A 22,155-nucleotide genomic window follows, 5' to 3' on the forward strand; every position below is an offset into this window, starting at 1 on the left:
GGTTCAGCCCTGCTGACCTTGTGTTTGGACACACCCCACGGGGTCCGCTGAAAGTTTTGAAGGAGCATATCTTATCTCCTACACCCAGTAGCGCCCCTAAAAATGTGTTGGATTATGTCAGTAAGATGCGGGAGAGACTGCACGCCGCATGTGCGTTGGCCCAAAAGTCTCTTTCCTCTTCGCAAAAACGCATGAAGGTGCATTATGACAAAAAGGCTGTTGGCCGTTCTTTTGCACCAGGGGATCAAGTTTTAGTTTTGTTGCCAATTCCTGGCTCATCTCTGTCAGCACGTTTTTCTGGACCATATCTGGTGGAAAAGAAACTCAGTGACACAAACTATGTGATAAAGACCCCAGATCGAAGGCGTTCTTCCCGTGTGTGTCATGTTAACATGCTAAAAGAATATTATGTACGTGACTCTCCAGACAGCTCCTCAAGTAAGCCGGTCCAGCCCGCCGTCTCCAGTGTGGCTGCGGTGGTGCTGAAGCCTGGCTGGGACCTAGAGGAGGATAAGGAGGATGGGTTGGAGTTACGCCATACGTTACAGCAGTGTGAACGCCTATGTAATTCAGAGATGCTGAAGAAGTTACCCTCTCAAATGGAACATTTGGATAGCGATCAAACTAAGGACCTTATCCTATTGATAAACAGTTTTCTCAGTGTGTTTCAGGACGTTCCAAGTCGCACGTCCATCTTGGAACATGACGTGGATGTGGGCAACGCTGCTCCTATACGTCAGCATCCGTACCGGGTTAATACAAAGAAAAGGGAGGTAATGAAAAGTGAGGTAGCTTATTTATTACAGAATGACATGGCAAAACCCAGTAACAGCTCCTGGAGTTCCCCATGTATTCTTGTTCCTAAGCCTGACGGTACGTCCCGCTTATGCACGGACTATCGTCGAGTAAATGCAGTTACAAAGTCTGATTCTTTTCCTCTACCTCGATTAGATGACTGCATTGATAGAATTGGCTCTGCTGCTTACGTTAGTAAGTTAGATTTGTTAAAAGGTTATTGGCAGGTGCCTCTGACCTCTAGAGCTTCTGACATATCGGCTTTTGTTACGCCTGATAACTTTGTACAATACACTGTGATGCCCTTTGGCATGTGTAATGCACCTGCTACTTTTCAGCGGCTAGTTAACATTGTGTTTGCAGATGTGCCAAATTGTACTGCTTACCTTGATGATGTGGTGATACATTCGTCTACTTGGTCTGATCATCTCTCCACTTTGAAAAGTGTGTTTCAGCGGTTGGAGAATGCTTCTTTAACCCTCAATTTGGCCAAGTGTGAGTTTGGGAAGGCTACGGTGACTTACTTAGGGAAACAAGTGGGACAAGGTCAAGTGCGCCCAGTATCTGGCAAGGTGGAGGCAATTGTTGCTTTTCCTGCTCCCACGACTCGACGCCAGTTGCGCAGATTCCTAGGGATGGTAGGGTACTACCGTACATTCTGTAAGAATTTCTCGACGGTAGTAGCTCCCCTTTCATCTCTGCTTAGTCGCAAGGTACCATTTAGGTGGTCCAAGGACTGTAACCATGCGTTTGAGTCCGCTAAAGCGCTACTTTGTAGTGCCCCAGTGCTTGCCGCCCCCAACTTTGACAAACCTTTTAAGTTGGAGGTTGACGCTAGTATAGTGGGGGTGGGTGCGGTTCTCTTACAGGAAGATGAAGACGGAGTGGATCGGCCCGTCAGTTTCTTCTCCCGTAAGTTCAACTCGTGTCAGTCAAGGTACTCCACAATTGAACAAGAGACGCTAGCTTTATTGCTAGCCTTACAGTTCTTTGAGGTATACGTGGGATCCAGTGCCTTGCCTGTAATGGTCTTCACGGACCATAATCCTTTAGTGTTCTTAAAGCAAATGTACAATCAGAACCGCCGCCTTATGCGGTGGGCTCTGATTGTACAAGGATATAATGTACAGATAGCCTATATGAAGGGCTCAGCGAATGTGGTTGCTGACGCTCTATCACGGGTTTACTAACTGGGGAAGCGTTGGTTTTTGTTATTACAAACTGTATGTTTGCAATTTGTGGTGGGCGTGTTACGCTCCCCAGTTTCTGTGTTCTGTTTTGTATTTGAGTGTGTGTTTCAGGAGATGGCTTCCTGAAGTACTCCCCAACCAGCTGATTGGTCAACCCCAGGCTAATTGGTGATTGGAGCTGACCCCGCCCCCTCGTCAAGAAGCAGCTGACTCTAATCACCATTGCCACCTGAAGATAAAAGCCAGTGTTCTGCCCAAGAGAGAAAAGATTGAGAGAGGAGAGAGAAGAGAGATGAGATTTGGAGTAGAGATTTGGAGATTGAGAGAGAAAAATTAGATTGTGATATAGAGTTGGTTGTGTATCAGAAAGTGTGGTATGTACTGTTGTTGTTGGTAGCAGTTTTTCTATGTCCTGTGTTTGAGTGTTTGTGAAATCATTAATAATTACTCTGTTTCATGTGTTCCCAGGGGGGAAGGAGAAGGCACTTTGGGAGTGCTTAGGCAAGAGGCCCGCGGGCATACATATACCCGTAGCATATTTACTGTCTAGGCACACTAGGTAAGACCTGGGCGGACCACCCCCTGTATTTTGGTTAGGGCACCAGGCGGTGTTAAGTTAAATAAGTTAAGTGGGTAGGCAGGTTAGATAGGAGAGGGGGAACTTTGATATTTACTTTCTTTGCTTTGGTTCCGTCCAGCCCCTTTTCCCCATATTACCGTGTAAGAAAATAAATTCTAGTAAACGGTAAATTCTGCTTTTGTGTCATCCTTGCTCGCACCTACAGTCCATACCTCTTGCACTTCAGAGAGTTGAGTTATAGCAGGGAGTTGCGTTCCCTCTTCTCAGAGGCGTGCGTAACACAGACTGGTAGACTCTGCCAAGACACATTGAAGCTGTTCTGGCGGGCACGTGATTGCCCAATGCCCTATTAAAACACTTGTTGGTGTTTCCTTTATTTTGGCAGTTACCTGTACATGTCTCCTTCATTTCATCATGACCCAGCACCCAGCGTTTCCCAAACTTGTTCCTGGGGGACTCCAAGGGATGCACATTTTGGTTTTTGCCCCCTAGCACTACACAGCTGATTCAAATAACCATAGCTTGATGATGAGTTGATTATTTGAGTCTGTCGTGCTAGGGCAAAAACCTAAATGTTGTCCCGAGGACCGAGTTTGGGAAACGCTTCAACACACCTACCAAACGTAATAGTTTTATTTTGATTTAACCAAGTAAGACCCATTGAGGTTAGAAACCTCTTGCCAGGGTGACCTGGCAAAACAGGGAAATAGCAGCGTGTACATAACATGTTTCAAAAAATACAAATACATAAAAAATATTAAACTGTAGCTATCAAAAACATTGTCTTAAAAACCGGGAAGAACACTTAACTCCCCAAACTTGAATATCTTTTGAAGCATGGTCCAGGATGAAGGGGAATTCTGGGGGGAAAATCTTGTTTCCCCATATCAGTTCTAGACTTAGGAACAGACAAGGACGGCAGCGACTGAACGAAGACTGTATTGAGTGACTGATCTGGTCAGGAAGGAACAGAGACGCTGCCTTATCAATGCTTTCTATTTACACACAAGTGTACCAGTGTGTTTGCACCATGGAGAGAGAGGTCCATTGCACCAGGGCATACAAATCACAGTGATGGGTGAGAGAAGTATCTGGTGTTGGTGATACGTCTTAAAAGCACCATGATACACTGTGTCCAGAGTTAAGGTACTAGCTAAGGCCTGCATATAGGCACTATAATACAGCACCGATAACAAAGTGCTTTGAACAAGATCCTTTCTGACTAACATTGAAAAACAAGTTTTGTTCCTAAAATAAAAACCCAATTTCAACTTCAGTTCTCTGGTGAAGTTATTAATTAATGTGCTGTTTAAAATTCAGCTTTTCTTCTAACCAATTCCCAAGATACTTATAGGTGACCTTATCAGTTTGCTGACTTTTTAGAGTTAAAATCTGCAAGTGACTCCATGTGTCTACTTTCAAAGAGAAAACCATAAATGTAGCTTTCCTTGCATTAAGCACAAGTTTCAATTCGAACAGCATCAAAAGCCAACTGTAAATCCTGAAAAGCCTTCAAGATGTACTAGAATAAATAATTGTGTCATCAGCATACAGTCTTCGCTGTATCATGTATATGCATTGTAAAAAGGATCAGACCTCAAATTGAGCCCTGGGGAAATGCTTTCATAAGCCTTTGAAATTCAGATGCAATACCCTCTGTGCTACACACTGCATTCTGTCAGAAAGGTGGTTCTGGAACCAATCCAATGCTTCAACACTTAAACCAACCTTTTTTGGCCAGGGAATGGTCAACAAAGGCCTTTGATAAGTCAATAAAAAGTGAAACACCGTGATGTTTCTTGTCCTGAGCATCTAGAATATCACCTACAACCTTAGTTACGAGAGGGACAGCAAAGATCTCTGCACCAATTTTGGGAAAATAAGGGTTAAATTGGTCCGGGCCGGCCGCTTTCTTAATATTAATAGATTTGAGTGTCATTACGATTTCTGAAAGTGTAATCTCGGTCAAATGAAGTAGATAACCTTAGGCCGGATTCCGGAGTTGTCGACCTTCCCAAACTCTCTATATGAACGAAGAAAATAGACATGCAAAATAGACTTATCTTTATTTATAATGTACTGTCTACTTGCAATCCATTATAGCGTCGCAGTTACAGCACAGCTTGTGCGGCCTTGCGCATGAAGTAATCTCCAATAACGCATTGAATATCTTCAATCGACCATTTCTCGACATCTAATGAGTTTTAGTAATTGGTATCTAGCGTTTTCGAATGTTGCAAATTGACCCACACAACATATTGTCTGAATATATCAATCGACCAAGATGCTTAATTTATATGCGCTTTATTTCACATACATTGCAATGACCCTTTTACATTCAGCCATATATTCAGATACCACAACAGAAGCACTGATAACATATTAATAGGAGCACATTTATTTAGATTTTGATGTACCAAAAATGTGTGCATTGGCTCTGAATGGCAGTGTGAGCTTGAATGGACGACAGAAGAAACATCTCAACATTCCAACAAAAGGTATAATATCCACAGGGAATATTGACTTCGGTGTACTCTAAATTTGTGACTCTCTTATCTTAAAATCAACATGTAATCATTGCGCGTAAAGTTTACCAAGTACATGTCCTACCCATCCCAGTGCGTGCCAGGGACGCACCAAATTTCTGTAAATACTGCTTTTCACTCCGTTGGCCTACTCTGCGCAATTGGTGCCTCGTGGGTAATGACAACATTGGGAACTCAAGAACTCTGTCATTTATAGTTCCAAAATGCATGCGTGATTGATTACAGCAAGTCGTTTCATAAAGTAAGTGCGTTATGTCTGGTGGATGCACTGTGAATCTTCCGGTGCCATTCCGGGTAGACCCGGTATTGCGGGAAGATCCGGTCTGTCAATAAATGATAGTCGACATTGTGTGGTGTCTTGAACATTCAAGGGAATAACTACTTGGTTGTCGTCGTGTGTTACACGTGTGTTGCACGTCCCCGTAAACGTACGTATTGTACAGGCTTTGGAGATGGCTGGTGAGGAAATTCTCCAAAACAAATCCTTCAGCATCTTTCTGAATTCTCGTCGCATGAGACAATACAGAACTGGGTTCAAGCAGCTATTGGCATGCGCGAGGCACACAGTCACCGGGAATACATAGGTGTGGACCAAATAGTAGGATTTATCCCAATTGACAGCGTTAAATTTCACCAATACACCCCAGAATGTGATGGCGTGATTTGGCATCCAGCAAAGAAAGAAGGAGAGGACCACGATGGTGACAGATTTGGTCACCCTCGACCTCCTTTTGGGGTGGTTGTTGTTCATGCTCCTCAGACGGATAAACCGTAAAAGCATCAGATAGCAGACGGACACTATCAGCATGGGTATGACGAACGCTATGATGATTTTTTGGAGATGATAGAGCGCGAGCCAGTCATGTCCCTCGGGGAACCTGATGAGGCAGAGCTTCTCCCCAGCCACTACTGTCACGGAGGAGAAAATGGTAGTGGGAGCTGTGGCAATGGTTGCGGAGACCCACAGCACCGCGCACACCAATTTCACCGAACACGACCTCTGTCTCGACCGGTTCTTCAGAGCCGAGGCGACAGACCAGTATCTGGTCACACTCATAGCAGTCAGAAAGAACACGCTAGCGTACATGTTCATAACTGTTACGGAAAGGATGATTTTACACATGGCGTCTCCAAACGGCCAGCTGAAGTCCAGTGCGGTGTCCACTGCCCAGAACGGCAGAGTCAACACAAACTGGAAGTCCGTCACTGCCAAGTTGGTAATGAAAAAGTTAATACTCGATTTCTTCCGGCCCTGTTTTAACCTCATTAAGAAAAAGACTAACAAGTTCCCAATTAACCCTACCGCGCACACAATAGAGTAAACAACCGAGATGATTATCCTTAGAATCGGGGTGCCGTCCGCGGTCACGTCAATATCCTCCAGACTGCCGAATTTGTCATCATCCATCAAAGTCCTGTTCAATGCCAAAATCCCGCTGTGGTTGAGTAGCTCGCCCATCCTCACAGATAAGAATGCAACACCGCTGCTTCTACTAGCATCAGGTCGCTTCTCGATAGCCTATCAAACACAGAATAGTCCTCGCGCTCCATAAAACTGAATGCTTATTTTAGCTGTTCATTTTATGTAATTGAAGCTTGTATGATAAAAGTTATCGTGTCTACAGTCCTTTATAACGTCGCAATCAATGTGAAACTTTGCATCTTGACTGGAGTCTTATACAGGTGCGTAGTCGTGCGCGTTCACAGCGCCTGCCCCGGCATCGCGTGGATTGGTCGATTGAGACATGATGGACCTTTCTGTGATGGACCTTTGTGAATAAACTGCTGATAGGTCTCGACAAAAATATGAATTTTCAGATACCAAAATAAAATAAGTTACACTATATGTATAAAAGAATGTTGACACCCCTTCAAATTAGTGGATCCAGTTATTTCAGCAAATGTCCTTTGCTGACAGGTGTATAACATTGAGCACACAGCCATGCAATCTCTGTAGACAAACATTGGCAGTAGAATGGCCTTACTGAAGAGCTCAGTGAATTTCAATGTGGATGCCACCTTTCCAACAAGTCAGTTCTCAAATTTGGAAATGTCTAGGAGCATTAACGGCTCAGCTGGGAAGTGGTAGGCCACACAAGCTCACATAACAGCACCGCCGAATGCTGAAGCGCATAGCGTGTAAAAATCGTCTGGCCTTGGTTGCAACACTCAATACCGAGTTCCAAACGGCCCCTGGAAGCAACATCAGCACAAGAACTGGAGCTTCATGAAATGGGTGTCCATGGCAGAGCAGCCACACACAAGCCTAAAATCACCATGCGCAATGCCAAGAGTCAGCTGGAGTGGTGTAAAGCTCGCCGCCATTGGACTCTGGAGCAGTGGAAACATGTTCTCTGGAGTGATGAATCATGCTTCACCATCTGGCAGTCCGACAGACTAATCTGGGTTTGGCAGATGCGAAGAGAATGCTACCTGTCCCAATGCATAGTGCCAACTGTAAAGTTTGGCGGAAGAGGAATAATGGTCTGCGGCTGTTTTTCATGGTTCAGACTAGGCCTCTTAGTTCCAGTGAAGGGAAATCTTAATGCTACAGAAAACAGTGACATTCTAGACAATTCTGTTCTTCCAACTTTGTGGCAACAGTTTGGGGAAGGCCCTTTCCTGTTCCAGCATGACAATTCCCCCATGCACAAAGCGAGGTCCATACAGAAATGGTTTGTTGATCGGTGTGGAAGAACTTGACTGGCCTGCACAGAGCCCTGACCTTAACCACATTGAACACCTTTGGGATGAATTGGAACGCAGACTGTAAGGCAGCTCTAATCGCCCAACATCAGTGCCCAACCTCACTAATGCTCTTGTGGCTGAATGGAAGCAAGTCCCTGCAGCAGTGTTCCAACATCTAGTGGAAAGCCTTCCCAGAAGAGTGGAGGCTGTTATAGAAGCAAAGGGGGATCAACTCCATATCAATGCCCATGATTTTGGAATGAGATGTTTGATGAGCAGGTGTCCACATAGAGTACTTGTTTATTTATATATATATATATATATATATATATATATATATATATATATATATATATATATATATATATATATATATATATACTTTTTTTTTACCCCTATTTCTCCCCAATTGGTAGTTACAGTTTTGTCTCATCGCTGCAACTCCCGTAAGACCTTGGGAGAGGCGAAAGTCGAGAGCGTGCGTCCTCCGAAATGCAACCCAACCAAGCCGCACTGCTTCTTGACACAATGTCCACTTGACCCGGAAGCCAGCCACAGCAATGTGTCGGAGGAAACACCGTACACCTGGCGACCGTGTCAGCGTGCTTGCGCCTGGCCCGCCACAGGAGTCGCGATGGGACAAGGACATCACGACCGGCCAAACCCTCCCCATGAGGCATCGTCGTCCATGGGTCTCCCGGTCGCGGCGGGCTGCTGTTTTTATATGGGAAAAAAAGGTCCCTGACATTTAGCAAAATATAATGAATTATGGGAGAGTATTTATTTGACCATTCGCCAATACTTTATGGTTTGAATATGACCAAAATAGTGTGGCAAAACAATGAAACAGTTGTTCCTCCCTTGTGCACGAAAGAATACCAAAAACTCCCCCTAGTCTAGCCTACTCATATCGGTTCTCTTATTTTACCAAAGCTTTAACACGGCAGACATTACATTTTAAAGCTATTTTTCCTTCTTAATTCTATGACATTTCCATGTTTATTCTGGACATTTTGTGCCAAACTGACCGTCCTCTTCCGCTAGAGGGGGCAACATGATGGCTCAACCAGCGGTAGATCAGGGAAGGATGCTATAGGGCACATGTCAATCTTGTTCCACGGAGGACCGTGTGTCTGCGGGTTTTTGCTCCTCCTTTGTACTCGATTGATGAATTAAGGTCACTGATTAGTAAGGAACTCCCCTCACCTGGTTGTCTAGGTCTTAATTGAGAGGAAAAACCAAACGCCAAGCATAGGCCCTAGGTGGAATGAGTTTCACACATCATTGCCATAGGGGGTTACACACTATTCTGAGCTCCAAGATGAAAGTATAATTTTCAAAGGAAACATAATGAAATTGATCAGTCGTGTTTATGATTTCCTTGGAGTTTGGGGATTCTCACAGTGCATAATGGACACAGGTCCCGTTATGCATTGGTGCTCAGCGCAGTAACCATGCGAACAAGATTATACAGTACGTTCAAGTGTCGCTGTAGGCATATAATATACAAGCAATATTATTTAATATGGCGTTACAATCGTAATATTAGCCTTTATTGCGTGCCGGGAAGCCTATTTGACATCCGGTTAAATGTGTCAATTCGACTTTCCTCAACTATCCCACTTTATTTACAATTGCACACCATACGTATTTTTATTTTAACAGGCAATCCAAATAATTTAATGTAACAGTCTCCCCATCACCTACCATCCCCTGGGCTACTACTGAAAGGCATTCTGTTCTCTCAAGTCCACCCACTAAACTGTATCGGAGAGGGAGGTTCTTAAGCAAAGTTTGGCTTGTTAGGGAAAGTTCCTAACTGTCAGGGCTGTCGAAGGGGGCTTGATGGAAGAAAGACGGGACAACTTCTTGTCAGCAAACAACACTTACAGTTTACAATTCTTGGAACGCAAAAGACCCGTGTGAAAATCCCCGAGGAAGGATACAACGTCGTACAGAACTTAATTAAGTTTATATCGCCGCCGCCACGCTTTTTATGTCTAAAGTGCATGGTTCTAGTGGGGTATAAGTGGTTCACTACAAAATGGAAAGTGTTTGAAATGACAGTCGGTACAGTGAGGATAAAGCATAATAACATTGTCTTAATTTACGTTCCAACAAGATGATTTACTTGCACAGCGGACTTGCACAAACTTTCTCTCCAATTTACTTTTTGGTTGCAGCGGGGATCTTGGCGATGTTTGACAACAGTAAAACATTTGGATTTGAACAAGAGACGGGTAAGCCAGCCTCTTAAAAATCAATGAATCATTCGTCTGACATAACGTTACTTTTATTTTAAATAGTTTTATGCAATAGTTCAGCTATGCTGGCATTTTAAAATGTCAGTAACAAGGGGACCTCTGCAGACTATTGGCAACTGCTCAGCTCCACATAGCCTCAACTCACACACACATAGCCTAGCGATGTGACTGATCTCCGCAGCCTCAACTCACACACACACATAGCCTAGCGATGTGACTGATCTACGCAGCCTCAACTCACACACACACATAGCCTAGCGATGTGACTGATCTACGCAGCCTCAACTCACACACACATAGCCTAGCGATGTGACTGATCTCCGCAGCCTCAACTCACACACAGCCTAGCGATGTGACTGATCTACACAGCCTTTACACAAACAGACTAGTGATGTGACTGATCTACCCCCCCCCCCCTTTACACAAACAGACTAGTGATGTGACTGATCTATCCCCCCTTTACACAAACAGACTAGCGATGTGACTGATCTACGCACCCTTTACACAAACAGACTAGCGATGTGACTGATCTACGCACCCTTTACACAAACAAACTAGTGATGTGACTGATCTATCCCCCTTTACACAAACAGACTAGCGATGTGACTGATCTACGCAGCCTTTACACAAACAGACTAGCGATGTGACTGATCTACGCAGCCTTTACACAAACAGACTAGCGATGTGACTGATCTACGCACCCTTTACACAAACAGACTAGTGATGTGACTGATCTACCCCCCCTTTACACAAACAGACTAGTGATGTGACTGATCTACACAGCCTTTACACAAACAAACTAGTGATGTGACTGATCTACCCCCCCTTTACACAAACAGACTAGCGATGTGACTGATCTACGCAGCCTTTACACAAACAAACTAGTGATGTGACTGATCTACCCCCCCTTTACACAAACAGACTAGTGATGTGACTGATCTACCCCCCCTTTACACAAACAGACTAGCGATGTGACTGATCTACGCACCCTTTACACAAACAGACTAGTGATGTGACTGATCTACCCCCCCTTTACACAAACAGACTAGCGATGTGACTGATCTACGCACCCTTTACACAAACAGACTAGTGATGTGACTGATCTACGCACCCTTTACACAAACAGACTAGTGATGTGACTGATCTACGCACCCTTTACACAAACAGACTAGTGATGTGACTGATCTACGCACCCTTTACACAAACAGACTAGTGATGTGACTGATCTACGCAGCCTTTACACAAACAGATTAGTGATGTGACTGATCTACGCACCCTTTACACAAACAAACTAGTGATGTGACTGATCTACGCACCCTTTACACAAACAGACTAGCGATGTGACTTATCTACCCCCCCTTTACACAAACAGACTAGTGATGTGACTGATCTACGCACCCTTTACACAAACAGACTAGTGATGTGACTGATCTATCCCCCTTTACACAAACAGACTAGCGATGTGACTGATCTACGCACCCTTTACACAAACAGACTAGTGATGTGACTGATCTACCCCCCCTTTACACAAACAGACTAGTGATGTGACTGATCTATCCCCCTTTACACAAACAGACTAGCGATGTGACTGATCTACGCACCCTTTACACAAACAGACTAGTGATGTGACTGATCTATCCCCCTTTACACAAACAGACTAGCGATGTGACTGATCTACGCACCCTTTACACAAACAGACTAGTGATGTGACTGATCTACCCCCCCTTTACACAAACAGACTAGCGATGTGACTGATCTCCGCACCCTTTACACAAACAGACTAGTGATGTGACTGATCTACCCCCCCTTTACACAAACAGACTAGCGATGTGACTGATCTACGCACCCTTTACACAAACAGACTAGCGATGTGACTGATCTACCCCCCCTTTACACAAACAGACTAGTGATGTGACTGATCTACGCAGCCTTTACACAAACAGACTAGTGATGTGACTGATCTACCCCCCCTTTACACAAACAGACTAGTGATGTGACTGATCTACCCCCCCTTTACACAAACAGCCTAGTGATGTGACTGATCTATGCAAACAGTTCACTTGGGAAATATTGACACTTACAAAGATTGTTTTCCCATTTTATGCATCGTATGAGGTGCCGAAATCCCATGAGCATAAGACTCCAAACAGACGCGATGTTCCCAGGCTATACCTATTTCCAGCTTGTATGAGAACAGCTACAGTATTTCAGGTTGTTTCCCCACCAGAGAGATGCATCATTGAGCCGCTTCTAGCGCTTCAGGCCGTGCTTAACATTCTAGTAGCCTAGCTGTAGTTTGTTACCCTAAACTTTACTTGGGTCATGCCTGAATATGTCATATAAATACGCTCATGCTTACCTACCATATCTGTACCTCACAGTGATAGTCACATTCATTCCACTAGTCAATTTAAACTGCCCTGCAAACAACATGAGTGAATGGCATCAGGATTAATTGTGTTCAGTTCTTTAAAGTATTTGCTCCCATTAGTCCAATAACTCATGCTGTGTTAGGATCAGTGGAGGCTGCTGAGGGGAGGACGGCTCATAATAATGGCTGGAACGGAGTGAATGGAATGGCGTCAATCCGTGTATTTGATGTATTTCATACCATTCCACCTATTCCAGTCATTACCACAAGCACCAGTTGCACATCTCTCTTCCCCCCCCCCCCCCCCCCCCCCTCTCCTTCATCCCTCTCCCCTTGGTCTCCCTGTGTTCTGTAGCAGCCTTAGTGAACAAGGGAAAGGCCTTCCATAAGCAGTCTAGATACACCCTTGGGCTGTTTGACACTCTACCGTCCATACAAATCAACCTTAGCGGGTGCTCTGGGTAGGCTAAGTGTAATGGGTTTGCGAGGCGATGGACTGACACAGGGGAGATAGCTTGGTACTGCAGCAGGGGCATTTGGGATGGCACTTGACACTACTGGTGGGCACTGTCCTCTATCAGAGGATTCAGGGTTGGCATAACACATTCCCTGTGAGAGCGACTCTTAACACCCCAATCGAAAAAAAACAATCACTACCCTTCACCTCCTATATACCTCCACCGCATCTCACCCATTCAAATCAGCTACCTGTTTACTCCTGTGAGACTGGGCTGACTTTTCAAGTGAAACCAGTTCTGAATTACACTTTGAATGTTAGGCAGAAATAAAGATGGCTTAGGGATCTTTCTGTTAGGTCTGTGTTTTATAGAAAGGATTAGTGCTGTTTTTATTCTCCTCTCCTTTGTGATGAATACATTTGTCACGGTCATAGCTTTTCAGGTAAAGAGATGAGAAAGCCATGATGAACAGTAGACATTCCTGAAGGTAGTAGTATAGAGAGATATACAGTAATATTGCCATGGAGATTCAGTCAGTCATGGAAAACCAGTGCTTTGATGAAGCCACTTTCACTATTCATTTACCCAAATAATTAATTGTGAGTTCATCCACAAATCCTGGAAAATGTGCTTGCCGTAAACGTTTAACCTAAGTACTATGAAACAACGTGTACCTACCATGTGAATACACTGTGACTGCCTATGTAACTACTACCATGTGAATACACTGTGACTGCCTATGTAACTACTACCATGTGAATACACTGTGACTGCCTATGTAACTACTACCATGTGAATACACTGTGACTGCCTATGTAACTACTACCATGTGAATACACTGTGACTGCCTATGTAACTACTACCATGTGATTACACTGTGACTGTCTATGTAACTACTACCATGTGAATACACTGTGACTGCCTATGTAACTACTACCATGTGAATACACTGTGACTGCCTATGTAACTACTACCATGTGAATACACTGTGACTGCCTATGTAACTACTACCATGTGAATACACTGTGACTGCCTATGTAACTACTACCATGTGAATACACTGTGACTGCCTATGTAACTACTACCATGTGAATACACTGTGACTGCCTATGTAACTACTACCATGTGATTACACTGTGACTGTCTATGTAACTACTACCATGTGAATACACTGTGACTGCCTATGTAACTACTACCATGTGAATACACTGTGACTGCCTATGTAACTACTACCATGTGAATACACTGTGACGGCCTATGTAACTACTACCATGTGAATACACTGTGACTGCCGATGTAACTACTACCATGTGAATACACTGTGACTGCCTATGTAACTACTACCATGTGAATACACTGTGACTGCCTATGTAACTACTACCATGTGATTACACTGTGACTGCCTATGTAACTACTACCATGTGAATACACTGTGACTGCCTATGTAACTACTACCATGTGAATACACTGTGACTGCCTATGTAACTACTACCATGTGAATACACTGTGACTGCCTATGTAACTACTACCATGTGAATACACTGTGACTGCCTATGTAACTACTACCATGTGAATACACTGTGACTGCCTATGTAACTACTACCATGTGATTACACTGTGACTGTCTATGTAACTACTACCATGTGATTACACTGTGACTGCCTATGTAACTACTACCATGTGAATACACTGTGACTGCCTATGTAACTACTACCATGTGAATACACTGTGACTGCCTATGTAACTACTACCATGTGAATACACTGTGACTGTCTATGTAACTACTACCATGTGAATACACTGTGACTGCCTATGTAACTACTACCATGTGAATACACTGTGACTGCCTATGTAACTACTACCATGTGATTACACTGTGACGGTCTATGTAACTACTACCATGTGATTACACTGTGACTGCCTATGTAACTACTACCATGTGATTACACTGTGACTGCCTATGTAACTACTACCATGTGAATACACTGTGACTGCCTATGTAACTACTACCATGTGAATACACTGTGACTGCCTATGTAACTACTACCATGTGAATACACTGTGACTGCCTATGTAACTACTACTATGTGAATACACTGTGACTGCCTATGTAACTACTACTATGTGAATACACTGTGACTGCCTATGTAACTACTACCATGTGAATACACTGTGACTGTCTATGTAACTACTACCATGTGAATACACTGTGACTGCCTATGTAACTACTACCATGTGAATACATAGGTGTGATTTGAGACACGTGTGGTAAAGTGGGATCCTTTTTAATAAGCCCATTACAAATCATGGGAGACGGAACCGAGGTGAACTGTCCATCTTCTCATGTACTATTTAACATGTTGTACATCATGGCTGACATGACCCTGGACTGGAGCACTAGTTAGGGACAGTGACGTGTGATCCGACATGACAGATCATGTGCAAGTGGTTTAATGGTCTCTGACACATTAATGTCTTCGTGACACCTTTTTCTCACCTCCATTTCCTATGGGCTGTCAGTTCCTGTTAGTATGCGAAGGGTTTGATTCTGTTTCAACATCCCCACTAGCATACTACTTGTTCACCACTAGCATACTGCTAGGGCACGTCTAGCATTCTACTAGGGCACGTCTAGCATATTGCTAGGGCACGTCTAGCATATTGCTAGGGCACGTCTAGCATACTGCTAGGGCACGTCTAGCATATTGCTAGGGCACGTCTAGCATACTGCTAGGGCACGTCTAGCATATTGCTAGGGCACGTCTAGCATACTGCTAGGGCACGTCTAGCATACTGCTAGGGCACGTCTAGCATATTGCTAGGGCACGTCTAGCATACTGCTAGGGCACGTCTAGCATATTGCTAGGGCACGTCTAGCATACTGCTAGGGCACGTCTAGCATACTGCTAGGGCACGTCTAGCATACTGCTAGGGCACGTCTAGCATATTGCTAGGGCACGTCTAGCATACTGCTAGGGCACGTCTAGCATACTGCTAGGGCACGTCTAGCATAGTGCTAGGGCACGTCGAGCATACTGCTAGTGCACGTCGAGCATACTGCTAGTGCACGTCGAGCATACTTCTAGGGCACGTCTAGCATACTTCTAGGGCACGTCTAGCATACTTCTAGGGCACGTCTAGCATACTACTAGTGCACATCTATCATACTACTAGGGCACCACTAGCATACTACTAGTACACTACTAGCATACTGCTAGGGCACGTCTGGCATACTGCTAGTGCACGTCTGGCATACTGCTAGTGCACATGTAGCGTACTGCTAGTGCACATGTAGCGTACTGCTAGTGCACATGTAGCGTACTGCTAGTGCACCACTAGCGTACTACTAGGGCACCACTAGCATACTACTAGGGCACCACTAGCATACTACTAGTACACTACTAGCATACTGCTAGGGCACGTCTGGCATACTGCTAGTGCACCACTAGCGTACTACTAGGGCACATCTAGCATATGATTAAAGTGCTGTGAGGTGCATGTTGCTAATAAAATTCATACCGTTCTTTGAACAGGGCTTGTGTGCGCGCGTGCGTTTCTGACTGTGTGTAATTGAGGGCCTTAAGCCTCATCCGCTCATTGAAGGTGGCACAGCGGACCAGCACGCCGCCGATCACTGTGACGATACACCCCTGCCAGGATCCGGGTGTAGGCAGACGTAACGTAGGAGAGTACCGCAGACTGATCGTCACTCCCGTCAGTCTCTATAGTAACCTGAAGCCCTAGTTAGTTAATGCCCGTTGTGAGACCTCATCCACGACGCCACATGACTATTGCCTGCCATTGGTGGATACTGGGTCACATGCTCATCCTCAAGTAAAAAAGACAGACATACTGTAGCCATATCCAACTCCTGTTTAAATGATGGATAGTGTATGTGTGGCTTGTGCAGATGGAACTGTTTACAGCTTGCTAAGTTTGTTTACAACCTCACAGTCAATTAGTAGACAGCATGTTTTTATTTTCTCTCCCAACCAGAGAGCTTTCTACAGGGGCTTCCGCAGTACGAGGTCGTTCACCCCTACCGAGTGGACGCCAAAGGTCACTTCCTGTCCAACTTTGTGTCCCACCGCGTCAGCCGAGTACAGCGACGGGAAACCCAGGGGGAACCAGGAAACCCTACACGGGTGTTCTACCAGTTGCAGCACGGTGGCCACAATCTGCACTTCAACCTCACCCTCAACCCACACCTGCTGGCTCCTGGCTTCCTGACTGAGAGGAGGTACGGTGGCCTGGAGGGGGCCAAAATACACAGCCAAGGCCCCTCGCTGTGCCACTTTATCGGGGACGTGTGGGACCTGGCGACTATGAAGGGGAGGGCGGCTATAAGCACTTGTGACGGCCTGGTGAGTGCGAGAGAGGGAAAGAGACCATCACTGATAACCTACTGAGATCGTCACTGCTAACCTACTGAGATCGTCACTGATAACCTACTGAGATCGTCACTGATAACCTACTGAGACCGTCACTGATAACCTACTGAGACCGTCACTGATAACCTACTGAGACCGTCACTGATAACCTACTGAGACCGTCACTGATAACCTACTGAGACCGTCACTGATAACCTACTGAGACCGTCACTGATAACCTACTGAGACCGTCACTGATAACCTACTGAGACCGTCACTGATAACCTACTGAGACCGTCACTGATAACCTACTGAGACGGTCACTGATAACCTACTGAGACCGTCACTGATAACCTACTGAGACCGTCACTGCTAACCTACTGAGACGGTCACTGCTAACCTACTGAGACGGTCACTGCTAACCTACTGAGACGGTCACTGCTAACCTACTGAGACGGTCACTGCTAACCTACTGAGACGGTCACTGCTAACCTACTGAGACGGTCACTGATAACCTACTGAGACCGTCACTGATAACCTACTGAGACCGTCACTGATAACCTACTGAGATATCTGTTTTTCCTTTCACATCCTAAAGGGTCATGCAAAACGTTTAACTTCTAGAACTTCTCTGTCCCTAGGGTAACAAGTCAAAGTAGAAGCACAATTGACCAAAATCATAATGTTGATGGATGCCATTGACTGGTCCTAGCCCGTTTCTGTTTCCGCTTTGGTTCTGTGCATGAGACTGGATAAAAGTGTTTGCAAATGGCATATATTATTATCATTGTACAAAATCAAAGAAGATTTATTACATTTTTAGGTGAAAATTAGGATTAATTGGAGTTTCATTCCTCTAACTCTGACAAAAAGATGCTAATGCTTTGCAATAAGCAGTAAGTACTACCGTATAATGTCGTATGCCACACTGGCTTCAACATAGTTTCAATATTTAAACACACGTCTGAACAGATGATGTTTAAGTATTATTTTTTTTATAGTTGTCTCTGAAGTCATTACGTGCTGTTGGCCTCATTCCTGCTCTGTTAGTGTAGTTATATTCTTAGATTGCACCATCCATGGAAAAACCACTGACTGGTTGATGAAGGGACCTGTGAGCTGTGCCTGAGAGGATGTGTGTTAGAGCACCTTTCATCTAAAATCAGGCTGGATGTCATCGATGACATGTGGGTGTGCAAAACATCATCATCCATCCATGAACAGAACAAGCGATGGAGCCCATGTTGTGTTTATGCATGATCAATTTACATCTCATTGTCTTATCTATCAACTAGTGTAGGTCACTCAAACTGAATCATAAAGCATGTGTTCACTGTCACATCTGTGACCGCTGTCCACATTCTACCTCTCCTCTGTGACCGCTGTCCACATGCCATCTCTCCTCTGTGACCGCTGTCCACATGCCAACTCTCCTCTGTGACCGCTGTCCACATGCCACCTCTCCTCTGTGACCGCTGTCCACATTCTACCTCTCCTCTGTGACCGCTGTCCACATTCTACCTCTCCTCTGTGACCGCTGTCCACATTCTACCTCTCCTCTGTGACCGCTGTCCACATTCTACCTCTCCTCTGTGACCGCTGTCCACATGCCACCTCTCTTCTAGTATTTAGTATGTTTCCAGCTGATCTTGCTGTAGTAAATGTTTCACAATGCCAGAGGCACATTACACCCTTTAGGGCATTTCTGATGAAACTGCAGTAGGAAACCACGAGCCCTATCCAACAATATCATACTGTTCCATTATTACTGTATTCCTTTCTCCCTACAAGCCCTATCCAACAACATCATACTGTTCCATTATTACTGTATTCCTTTCTCCCTACAAGCCCTATCCAACAATATCATACTGTTCCATTATTACTGTATTCCTTTCTCCCTACAAGCCCTATCCAACAATATCATACTGTTCCATTATTACTGTATTCCTTTCTCCCTACAAGCCCTATCCAACAATATCATACTGTTCCATTATTACTGTGTTTCTTTCTCCCTACAAGCCTTATCCAACAATATCATACTGTTCCATTATTACTGTATTCCTTTCTCCCTACAAGCCCTATCCAACAATATCATACTGTTCCATTATTACTGTATTCCTTTCTCCCTACAAGCCTTATCCAACAACATCATACTGTTCCATTATTACTGTATTCCTTTCTCCCTACAAGCCCTATCCAACAACATCATACTGTTCCATTATTACTGTATTCCTTTCTCCCTACAAGCCCTATCCAACAACATCATACTGTTCCATTATTACTGTATTCCTTTCTCCCTACAAGCCTTATCCAACAATATCATACTGTTCCATTATTACTGTATTCCTTTCTCCCTACAAGCCCTATCCAACAACATCATACTGTTCCATTATTACTGTATTCCTTTCTCCCTACAAGCCCTATCCAACAACATCATACTGTTCCATTATTACTGTATTCCTTTCTCCCTACGAGCCCTATCCAACAATATCATACTGTTCCATTATTACTGTATTCCTTTCTCCCTGCAAGCCTTATCCAACAACATCATACTGTTCCATTATTACTGTATTCCTTTCTCCCTACAAGCCTTATCCAACAACATCATACTGTTCCATTATTACTGTATTCCTTTCTCCCTACAAGCCTTATCCAACAATATCATACTGTTCCATTATTACTGTATTCCTTTCTCCCTACAAGCCCTATCCAACAACATCATACTGTTCCATTATTACTGTATTCCTTTCTCCCTACAAGCCCTATCCAACAATATCATACTGTTCCATTATTACTGTATTCCTTTCTCCCTACAAGCCCTATCTAACAACATCATACTGTTCCATTATTACTGTATTCCTTTCTCCCTACAAGCCCTATCCAACAATATCATACTGTTCCATTATTACTGTATTTCTTTCTCCCTACAAGCCCTATCCAACAATATCATACTGTTCCATTATTACTGTGTTTCTTTCTCCCTACAAGCCTTATCCAACAATATCATACTGTTCCATTATTACTGTATTCCTTTCTCCCTACAAGCCCTATCCAACAACATCATACTGTTCCATTATTACTGTATTCCTTTCTCCCTACAAGCCCTATCCAACAACATCATACTGTTCCATTATTACTGTATTCCTTTCTCCCTACAAGCCTTATCCAACAACATCATACTGTTCCATTATTACTGTATTCCTTTCTCCCTACAAGCCCTATTCAACAATATCATACTGTTCCATTATTACTGTATTCCTTTCTCCCTTTCTAATAATATATCTCTCCATGTCTGCCTTTTTTCCATTTGTTCTAGAAATTCAAACTTTTGCATGCAAACATAAACATTTGTGATACTTCTAAGTTTAATTGACTGTAAATGCTTGTTTTCCCCACAATAAGGGACTTTCCTAAATATGGCCAACGGGGAAACTTTCTCAGAGTATCCTCTTAAATGTCCATGTTCTTGAACAGTCAACTTGTAGTTGGTTCCAATGTATATACTGTATATTGAATCTGTCCTTTTAAACTCTTTGAACCTGGAGGAGGGGGACTGGAAATGTTTCTTTAAAATGATATTGGATATATTGAGGACAGCTTGACGGGCTCCAGGCCCACCGCGTATCATTTGGCACAACGCCACATCTCACTCTAAGTTCCACAGCTACGGCTGAGCCAGAAACCCAGAGGCCAGAATGCTGGGTTGAAGACTGTCATAAATCGAAATCATTGTTGCGGAGCATTTGCGATTTAGCCATTACAGTTATGACTCAATTTCAATTGGTGCGTTTTCTCTCATATGTCCTTGTTTTGCTCCCAAAGGGAAGGGAAAATAATCGCATGATAAATCCCAAGATAACTTGCGGTTATGTAATACTGTAATGGCACATTTTCATGAAGCTGATTGCATTTATTTCTCTCTGAAGCAATTTTGACCCATCTCCCACCCAGTAGAATGTGCTAACTGTATTCTTCCCATATCAAAGCAGTTGTGATCCCTTGTTCTCCCAGTAGAATGTGCTAACTGTATTCTTCCCATATCAAAGCAGTTGTTCTCCCAGTAGAATGTGCTAACTGTATTCTTCCCATATCAAAGCAGTTGTGATCCCTTGTTCTCCCAGTAGAATGTGCTAACTGTATTCTTCCCATATCAAAGCAGTTGTTCTCCCAGTAGAATGTGATAACTGTATTCTTCCCATATCAAAGCAGTTGTTCTCCCAGTAGAATGTGATAACTGTATTCTTCCCATATCAAAGCAGTTGTTCTCCCGGTAGAATGTGTTTACCGTGTTATTCCCCTCTTTCTACCCAAACAATGTGCTTGCTTAGGACTGTATTTTTTGTATTAACAAAGCATTTCTGACCAACTTTCTCCCTGTACAATAGGATCACTATATTTCTCATATATAATACATTTTGACCTCGCTTTCACCCCATAGAATGTCCTTGCTCAGGATTATTAAAAAAATTATTAATAAAGCAATTCTGACGCCCTTTCTCCCTGTACAATATGTTCACTATATTTTTCTCATAACAAAAGCAATACTGACCTCCCTCTGTAGACAGGGCTGTTCAAGCTGTCCCAGGAGGAGTTCTTTATCCGGCCATTGGAGCGGTCTAGTGATGAGTCGACGGCACCACAAGTCCACATTATCTACAAGCGCCACACCTCCCCCACCCAAAGCCAGTTGGTACAGCCCATCTCTGGAGACCATACCACCAACGGTACCTGTGGGGTCAAAGGTGAAGCCTCCCGTCGTGAACCTGGCATCACACACTCCCAATATAGAGGCCTTAGAGGATGGGGCTGTTCCAATACTTTAAAGATGCACCTTTCCTTCCCTTCCTTGAACTAATCACCAATCTCACAAGGTCGGATTGGACCAAACAAGGA

General features: G+C 44.0%; 2 protein-coding genes across 2 annotated transcripts in view; one reads left to right on the forward strand and one right to left on the reverse strand.

Annotated features, from left to right (window-relative positions):
* Positions 1-434: 434 nt before the first annotated feature.
* Positions 435-6,570, reverse strand: LOC120053247 (relaxin-3 receptor 1-like). The gene is made up of 2 exons (XM_039000395.1): positions 5,515-6,570; positions 435-500 (listed from the first exon to the last, which is right to left on the reverse strand). Exons 1-2 carry the CDS (start codon positions 6,568-6,570, stop codon positions 435-437), a joined length of 1,122 nt encoding a protein of 373 aa, XP_038856323.1.
* A 3,071-nt stretch (positions 6,571-9,641) lies between these two features.
* Positions 9,642-22,155, forward strand: part of LOC120053258 (A disintegrin and metalloproteinase with thrombospondin motifs 7) — a 162,836-nt gene continuing 150,322 nt past the window's right edge. Inside the window, exons 1-3 of the mRNA XM_039000403.1 lie at positions 9,642-10,039; positions 16,889-17,256; positions 21,824-22,004. Coding sequence (XP_038856331.1) covers positions 9,922-10,039; positions 16,889-17,256; positions 21,824-22,004 — 667 coding nt within the window. The 5' untranslated portion in view covers positions 9,642-9,921. The remainder of the gene's footprint in view (positions 10,040-16,888; positions 17,257-21,823; positions 22,005-22,155) is intronic.

Source organism: Salvelinus namaycush, chromosome 1, assembly GCF_016432855.1.
Source record: "Salvelinus namaycush isolate Seneca chromosome 1, SaNama_1.0, whole genome shotgun sequence".
Lineage (NCBI taxonomy): Eukaryota > Metazoa > Chordata > Actinopteri > Salmoniformes > Salmonidae > Salvelinus > Salvelinus namaycush.

Bases quoted from the DNA above. Each gene is read 5' to 3' on its own strand.
- LOC120053247 (XM_039000395.1), bottom strand. From the start codon at position 6,570: ATGGGCGAGCTACTCAACCACAGCGGGATTTTGGCATTGAACAGGACT. The intron at 501-5,514 runs GTAACACACGAC...ATCCTCCTCTAG, and splicing joins CGGGGACGTGCAACACACGT to GTCCCAGCCAGGCTTCAGCA.